At 44.9% G+C, this 8,519-nt stretch overlaps 1 protein-coding gene across 1 annotated transcript; it reads right to left on the reverse strand.

Annotated features, from left to right (window-relative positions):
* Window positions 1-449: 449 nt before the first annotated feature.
* On the reverse strand, window positions 450-6,752 carry SYF2 (SYF2 pre-mRNA splicing factor). Its single transcript, XM_030324950.1, has 7 exons — window positions 6,673-6,752; window positions 6,330-6,443; window positions 4,012-4,137; window positions 3,203-3,320; window positions 2,769-2,859; window positions 1,908-2,006; window positions 450-889 (listed from the first exon to the last, which is right to left on the reverse strand). Exons 1-7 carry the CDS (start codon window positions 6,697-6,699, stop codon window positions 724-726), a joined length of 741 nt encoding a protein of 246 aa, XP_030180810.1. The 5' UTR covers window positions 6,700-6,752; the 3' UTR covers window positions 450-723.
* Window positions 6,753-8,519: the final 1,767 nt, after the last annotated feature.

Here is an 8,519-nt window from a genome sequence, read left to right on the forward strand (position 1 = left end):
TCAGCATATATATACGTACACATGAGTATGTATATGTGTGTGTGTATATACACACATATATATATACATATATATATATGTGTATATATATATATATATATATATATATACACTTACTTGTTTTAAATGTTTTAGTGTTTAGTAGGGATTCTATTCCATAGGATATTTGCTTTTTATAAAAGGAACTGTATATGTCAATATTCATAGAAGACAGTTCTGCTGCTTCCTGAACTTGGTCCTAAGCAGCCGTGGGTAGACAGAGCCCTCCAGTAGCCATGGCCACCTTCCTTCCTCCTCGCTGTACTTAGCTTCAGAGTCTACAAGCTCAAAAGGTTGCCGAGTCCGGCTCTAGATTTTGTCAAATTCTTAACAATATTCAAAGCAACAATGACTGCATTTACGTATGCTGCCGATCATGTGAAGTCCAAACGCTTCAAAGATTAGTCATATACGTTTAAAATACATAGAAAAATAATTAGTATTTATACAAAGTAGATTTTTACAGACCAAGTACACTACATCTTAAAATGCATCTTCTATCCAAGCACAGAAATAGGGGAATATACATGGAAGCATATGTTTAAGAAAAGCATTTATTTCCAAATGCTGATGAGGAAGGCATCGTAGAATGACTGCTGGTTTCCTGATAAAACTTTGAAGAGAACTTCAATTTGCCAGCATTGTCAAGCTTTTAAAAACAGTTCCTAACAGTTCCTGAAGGGATTAGACCGCTGTTCCTCTTTCCAAATTCTGTTTAATTTCAGCCGTATATTTCCCATAGAATCTTTCTGCTTTCTTGTTGAATTTAGCATTCCTTTCATTAATGTAGTCGATGTCTGCGTCGTCGTTATAAGGACGTCTCCGGCTGTATTTGTCTCGTTTTTCGATTCTGGTGGAAGAAGAAAATTTACAGGATTCAAAATTGCCTTCTTTTTTTATCCTAATAAAACATGGCCAGATAGTTATAAAGAGAATCAGTACACTTAGAATAGCCCGCTTGGGGCTTGGGGTTGGGAGCAGTTTTCATCAACATCAGGCTGAAACTGCTAGTTGACAGCACAGCCCTGGGTATGAACCCTGAAATTCAATAAATACAAACTCGTCTTCGGAATTCTTCTAAAAGAGCAGCGATACATTGTCAGCAACGGGACACATGAAATTCTACTTTAAAAAATAATTACAGTATTTATATTACTAATAACCACAGCTAACATGGAGCACAAACGTACCAGATACTATACATACGTACTATGTACTATTCTTTTTAATGTTTATTTTTGCGAGCAAGAGACAGAGACACAGTGTGAGTAGGGGAGAGGCAGAGAGAGAGAGGGAGACACAGAATTCGAAGCAGGCTCCAGGCTCCGAGCTGTCAGCCCAGAGCTCGATGCGGGGCTCGAATTCACTAACTATGAGATCACGACCTGAGCCAAAGCTGTACGCTTAACCAACTGAGCCACCCAGGTGCCCCGAATTTTAATATATATATCACATATGTAACATATGTTACATATATTAACTCCTAAAATATAAATTCATTCTGCTCTGCCTAATACTCACCCATATCAGTATTAAGAAACACAAATATAACAAAGGTACATTTACCAGAACATTTGTACTTCTTCGAATAATGAACTGGTTATGAAGATAAAAGCACTTAAAGAAGAATAATTTTCTTTGGACCTTTTCCTGCTTTGATCATAACAACTCAATTTCAGCAACAGTTGGCATCTCCATCCCAAATCGCACGGACTCAACTCACACTTGCTGTCTGTCCCCAAAATCACTACAGATGCTGAGTCAGAACGAGCAAGCACGGTATCCGCCCTTTCAATTCTCTCTCTGCACTCTCTGTCCATTTTGTCATTAAACGTTTAAAACTTCCGGCCGCTGTACTGAGTACTCACTGCTTTTCCAGATCTGTGACCATCCTATCAACCTCCTCTGTGGAAGGCACGTGTGTTCCGTGAAGAAGACTGTTGGATGTTGGGAAAAACTCTTCTCCACTGAAAAGACAGAATAGTTTTAGAGTGACACTACACGGTTCCACATTTTCAAATTTCAAACTGAACCACCATTCATGGCGAGCGATAAAATGCATACATATGTTTACTGTGGGATCCCAACTTTTTTTTTTTTTTTTTTTTTTAAAGAAAATTTAGAATTGGAAGGGACCTAAGACCTCACCCACCTCCTCCAACACCTTCATTCTACAGATGAAAGAGCCAAGGGCCAGAGAGGTTAAAGGACTTGCTTCTCGGTTCAGGTTGTTTCTCTTCACACTAATGGGAAGGGTTCGGCAAACTATACCACCTGGTCTGGCACACATTTCACTGGGCCCCAGCCACGCCCATTTGTTCATGACTCCTCCACGGCTGCCTTCACATCACACCAGCGGGGCGGAGTGGTTGTGACAGAGACCAGAGCGTCCACAAAGCCTAAAGTATCTGCAGAAAAAGTTCACACAGCCGGGCATTCGGCCTCTTGAAATATCTGAGTAACTATGATAATCTGGTTGTTAAACTCAACGCCCGGGTGCAAAAATAACAAGGCTGTGGAGTGAGCAATAAATGGTACTGTGAAGGCCAGAAAGTATTTGGAGGCAGATGTTGATAACCGGTACCCAAACATACACGTGTGTTTGTCTTTATGCGTCTGTGTATGTATACACAACACAACACACACACACACACACACACACACACACACACACACCCCTATGTCCCTTCAGAATGAAAACAGGGCTTGCATCGTTCCTGTCAACTTACTGTTTTTCTCTCAGTCTCTCATACGATTCCATGTCAGGTTTGATCTGTTTGGTCAGCCGATGATATTGACGTAACTGGGCAGCAGCATAATCTAAAGATAAAAGGAGAGTCAGAGAAATCTATTTCCCTGTTTTGTCATTACGATCCACAGAATATCAAAATTATTAGTAATATTTGCACAAGACACTAAGCAGAGCTTCTGTCCTGAAGGTGCTGATAATACAGGCTTTTACCTTACCACAAAGAATAAAAAAAAATTCAGGTGATTAAAGTACAGCCTTTTTTACTTCTGCCCTAATGAGACCTATTTGTATTTTTCTCGGGTTCAAGCCCCTTGGAGAATATTCCGTGAAGGGGAGTATCCTTTCTTAAAACCAGAAACACTAAAGGTAATGCTTACCTAACAGGGCCATTCAAGAAAATAACAGCTTTACCTGAGAATCCCAGGTCAGGGTTTTTCCTCTTCTTTTTCCTCTCCCATCTTTCCGCGTCTTCCGCACTGATCTCCAGCAGCTTCACTTTCTCATAGTCTTCCCCTCTTGCGGCACATTCCTAAAAAGAAAGAAAATGTTAATTCCTGCAATTATGACAAAAGCAATTATTTGATCAATTTTAAATCAACGTGGAATAAAGATATCAAGCAAAAAATAATGATTAATACTTGAAGCAAATCTGGGCATCTACTATGGTATGTAAGAAGAGAGTGCATCAATTTAAAATACATATTCAACATTTCTCAGGTGTCAGACCCCCTTTTAAATGTTTTACACGCACTGAATCATTTTTTTTATTTTTATTTTTAATCTTTATTTATTTTTGAGAGAGAGAGAGAGAGAGAGAGAGAGAGAGAGCGTGCATGAGCGGGGGAGGGGCAGAGAGAGAGAGGGAGACACAGAATCCAAATCAGGCTCCAGGCTCTGAGCTGTTAGCACAGAGCCCAACGCAGGGCTCGAATTCACAGACCCCAAGATCATGACCTGAGTCGAAGTGGGACACTGAACCGATGGAGCCACCAGGCGCCCCTACTGACTCATTTAATTCGTAATTAACTCAAATAATTATTACAGTCCCCATTTTACAGTTCAGAAAACAGAGGCACAGAGAGGTTCAATAACTCCCCAAAGTGTTGCTACTAGTAAAAAGCAGAACCACCACGTGGACTCCAGCAGGCTGGCTCTTACTGTCTTGATTCAACAGAATAACTGAAGAAAAAACTTATGGAGACAGCAGAGTAGATCCTAACCTTCTTCTTTTCTTCTTCCTGCAGTTCCCATTCCAGACGGGCCTTTCTGGCTTCCCAGTTAGCAGGTAACTTGAGTCTTTTATCTTCTTCAACAACTTCTTGGTGATTCAATTTGCGAGCCTCATTCTAAAACCATGACACAAAAAGTCCGTCAGCTGAGACACAAAAATAAATCCAAACAAAATCTTGCGCACTTTGAGAAGGTCAAGTAAGTCACATTAACAAGGGGACGCCGTGTTATCCTAAAAGCAAGAGACGGCCAAAGAATTTTAAGCAAGGGAACAGCCTAATTAGGTCTGTATGTGCACAGTCAAGAAATGTGTTGGGCTGCACTGGGTTTGCTTTTCCAGAGGCCTGGAGTTTAAGGTCAGCTGTGCCTCCATTTAGCCACGTGACCCCTTTGCACTTAGGGCTGGATCGGACAAGGTTCAAAACGTGAAGAAGGCGTACTTAAGGAGACTTTAGATGGCAAGAAATGATATTGCATCATATGAGGAGAAAGATATTCTACTTTCAATTCTCTTTTAATCCTGATTAACTCAAGGAAAAAGCCTCAACTTGGAGCTGAGGGCTTTAGCACCGATCTTAATATCTCTAACCTTTTCCAAGCCCCTCCTCTTTTTTAAATATTTTAATAGTTTACATTATGGCAAAGGAAAGGTATTTTCCATTTTAATTACTGTATGAAGAGTGTGATTTAAAACGAACTTAACTGGGGTCCCTGGGTGGCTTAGTCAGCTGAGCAGCTGACTCTTAGTTTCGATCTCAAGGTTCGTAGGATCGAGCCCTGCGTGAGGCTCTGCGCTGACAGTATGGAGCCTGCTTGGCGTTCCCTCTCTGCCCCTCCCCACCTCGCACATGCGTGTGCGCTCTTAAAAAACAGACTTAGAAAAAAAAATGAACCTAACTGCACAAGGCATAATAAGCATATCATCTTAAGGACAACGTAAGCTAGATGTTTCTCAGGTCACAGGTTGGTGGCCGTTAGTCCAGGAAGCCAGGTCTCCCAATTTCCAACCACATATATTTTACACAGTCCCTCCGAGTAAACACTTCAGTGTGTTTAATCCTTTATTAATGTTCTCTGGACAAAGAGAGGCACTGCTCGGAACTACCATCCCTCTTACATCCTCGTACCCTTGGCTCTGGCAACGCCCTCCGGTTGAAGACACCAAGAGCACACCCTGCAGCCAAAGTTGTGTTCGCTGCACTGAAGGAGACGGCAAACCACGGGCGCTGTGGGTATTCCAGTGAGGGGTGTTAAAGAGGGGCTAGCTACAGGATTTAGGTTTGTGTCAGGTGACTGGGGCAGGGGCATAAGGCTCAGGAGAGTGTGGTTGTGCTCTGGATTAGACACCGTCAGAAAGGCAGGGCATTCGACCACCAGGTGTCGTAGGTTCTTCTACAGGATTAACGGGGTCGGGGGCGGGGGGGTGACTAACGCTGTCACTGGTCCTAACAGTCACTGGTGTGAGCAGAAGAGGGGAATGTGGGGTCATTTCTGTGGTTTAACCGGTCTTGTTTCTGTCTCACGCCACCAGTCAGAGTGATGTGGGAGGTTTGTGAGACCGCAGCCAAGCTGGCAGTCAGGCTCCCTAAGTTGAAATAGGCTGGAGCCGCTTTTTCCTTCCTCAGCTCCCACTGCAGCCAGTTGTTTGCTGGACTCTTAGCTCTGCTATGAATCTCCTTATTTGCATTTGTTCCTCCAGCTTCTTTGTCTGGTAATACCTTACACATCTTTCCAACAGCAGTTTAGGTGTCACCTCTTATGGGAGGCACTCCCAGGAACCCCTCAAACTGTATCCAACTCTCCTCTGCACTCCCAGGGCACTCTGTTCCTCACGTTAGCATGCCCTGGCTATAAAGCTGTCTCCTCTCCTTAAGAGCAAAAGCCGTATCTGAATCATCTAGTTCCCCACCAACTAGGTGAGCCACTGACATTACAGGCTTGCAGAGATTTGCTGATTATCTTTGAAGGAACAGGCAACCAGCTCTCTCACTAACACTGGAGGAGTTTTTCTTCCGGTCCCCAGCTCTACATATCCCCTAGGTAAAACGAATTGTTTGTTACACAGCAGGGAGGCCGTTAGTTAATAGAGACTCCCAAACCCAGCCCAGATGAGTTAAATCAGAAGCGGGTGGGAGGAGGGTCGTGTGTATTTTCAAAAGTGACTTCAATCTGTTGCCAGGGTTGAGAAGCACCGGGATAGATATTTCATTCCACTCAGACGATCTGCCAAGCACGCTTTTGCAGCTTCCCGGTACGTCCACGAACGGGCACGGGGTGACCAGCCTCAGCTGCCTCCCGGGCTACTCACCCGCTTCAGGTGCAGCTCCCGGAATTTGCGAAGCCTCTGTTCGCGCTTCTGCGCGGCCAGCTCCGCCGCCGTCGCCAGGGGCTGCTCCCCCTCCTCCGCGCTGTCCACCGGCACCTGCGGCGAGAAAGACCCGCTGCGGGAGGGGTCGGCTCGGCTTTTCCCGTACTACCCTGGCCGATTCCCCGCCGGTCCCGAGCGGCCGGGCCAGGCCCTCACTCCAACCCCGACCTCGGTGTTTGCGCCTCCCTGGCCCGGCACCCAGACATCTCCTCAGCCTCTGGCCTTTGCCGTCCCCCAGAGCCTCCCCACACAAAAATCCTTGGGCAGAGCCGGCGGAACTTACCTTTTCGGCTAAAATTGCAGCCGCCATCACAAACTTTCCCTCGCCGCTTCCGGCAACAACACACAACACTTCCGTCTGCCTTTGTCCCGCCCCGCCGATACATATTAAAATCAACCATTAGCCCCGCCCCTTCCTGGCCGTCTCTGGAACTTGGGACCAATCCCTGCCCCTTTTAGCAGTAGGAAGCTTTCGATTGGGTAGGGGCTTGCGCAGCCGCAAAAGGCCGCAGAGGCAAGGGCGGGGAGGAGTGAGGCGGGAAGAAGAGGCCCGGAAGCTCTCAGAAGCGAGTGGCTGCGAACGGTGCCTGGTAGAAGGTCTCCCCGATTGCGTGCTACTCCCTCGAATGAAACGTGTTTCCCATTCGGCGCTTAGCCTCAGTGTCACCTCCTGCGAGGCAGGCGTCCCCTGACTACCTTGGCTCACGTAGGCCCTTGGTACTGTCACGTGGCAGCATTTTAATTCTCTTGGGTAGTGTGAGATATTTTTCTCTTCTGTGCCTTCTCCTTTTCCCCCACTGTAGAATTGTATAATGTTTCTGGACATGAGAGACTCCATTTTGAGAGAAGCTCCATTTTCCTTTATAAAACAAACGGCTAATGAACTCGAGCTGAACAGAAAGACCCTTGGACTGGGCCAGAAACAGCAACTGTCTTAGGAGCAAGTCGTTCCTAAAGACAACAGGGGTACTGGCCTCTGCCCCATAAAACTGTCAGTGTGGACTTTACGAAGACAGAGTAATTAACGCATGCTAGGAGTAGTTTTCGTTCATGAACAGCAATAAATCAGTCCATCAAAATGTAACCAAAAGCCGTTCAGCCTGTTAGTACCAATTGACTTTTTTTTTCTTTTATCCAAGTCACGTGATTGTCCCCCTTCCCCTTTCTCATAAAAATCCCTTGCTTTCCCCACACAAGGGACACATTTTTCTGTGCTGCCCGAATTGCAATTCTGAGACCCCAAATAAAGGCCTTTGTACTTTTTAATTTTGTCTCTTTTTCCTCGGTTAATTTTTTTCTTTATTTTTTTTTTTTCTTTTTTTTTCTTTTTTTTTTTTTTTTGTATGTAAGCACCGGGGAGGGCAGAGAGGGAGACACAGAATCTGAAGCAGCGTCCAGGTCCTGAGCTGTCAGCACAGAGCCTGAACTCAGGAGCCGTGATCAGGACCTGAGCTGAAGTCAGACACTTAACCCACTGAGCCACCCAGGCGCCCCTCTCAGTTAACATTTCTGGTGTCAGAATGGTGTGGGATGGAAGTAACAAACCACTCTGACTCCTGCACCACTGCCGCAGTTGGATTTCAGGAAGGGTACCCTCCTGAGCAAATTGTGCTCTGCCTTCTCCCCAACTGGCTCTGAGTTCTGGTGGCAAATCTTCTTGGTTCCCAACCTCCCGTTTTTGGTTAAGGTGTCTTTCTGGTGCCAGTTTCTAGCTCTTTGATTTACAGAGATACGCTCTCTTCTCTGGTGATTCATTACTCAATGGGGTGTTTGGTTTCAAAGATGGCTGCTGGAGAGCAGCCCCTGTCTGGAAGCCCAGCTGTATTTATGTTCAAGTCTTGCAGGTCCATTTCTTGTAAGTTTCTGGCTCGTTGGCCCAATCTGACTGAAAATGAATTGTTACAATGGCCACTTTGGGCATCTTTGGAGATTCCAAAATTAATGTATTTGCATGCACAACTGGAAAATGAAAACAAAACCAAGCATCTAGGGTGGGAAGCATTATTTAAATTGGTATTTGGAGTGTCCAAGAATTAAATAATTCTAAACTTCCTTCCTTATAATAACGCTAAACTTTCTAAAGCTAACTGTAACCGCTTCCAGAGAGGATCTAAACTAGGAAAGCTTGTG

This window comes from Lynx canadensis, chromosome C1 (genome assembly GCF_007474595.2).
Source record: "Lynx canadensis isolate LIC74 chromosome C1, mLynCan4.pri.v2, whole genome shotgun sequence".
NCBI classification, from domain to species: domain Eukaryota; kingdom Metazoa; phylum Chordata; class Mammalia; order Carnivora; family Felidae; genus Lynx; species Lynx canadensis.

Coding starts and splice junctions, on each gene's coding strand:
- SYF2 (XM_030324950.1), bottom strand. CDS start 6,699: ATGGCGGCTGCAATTTTAGCCGAAAAG. Junction 4,138..6,329: donor GGGAGCTGCACCTGAAGCGG/GTGAGTAGCCCG, acceptor TCATGGTTTTAG/AATGAGGCTCGCAAATTGAA. Junction 3,321..4,011: donor AGGAAGAAGAAAAGAAGAAG/GTTAGGATCTAC, acceptor CTTTCTTTTTAG/GAATGTGCCGCAAGAGGGGA.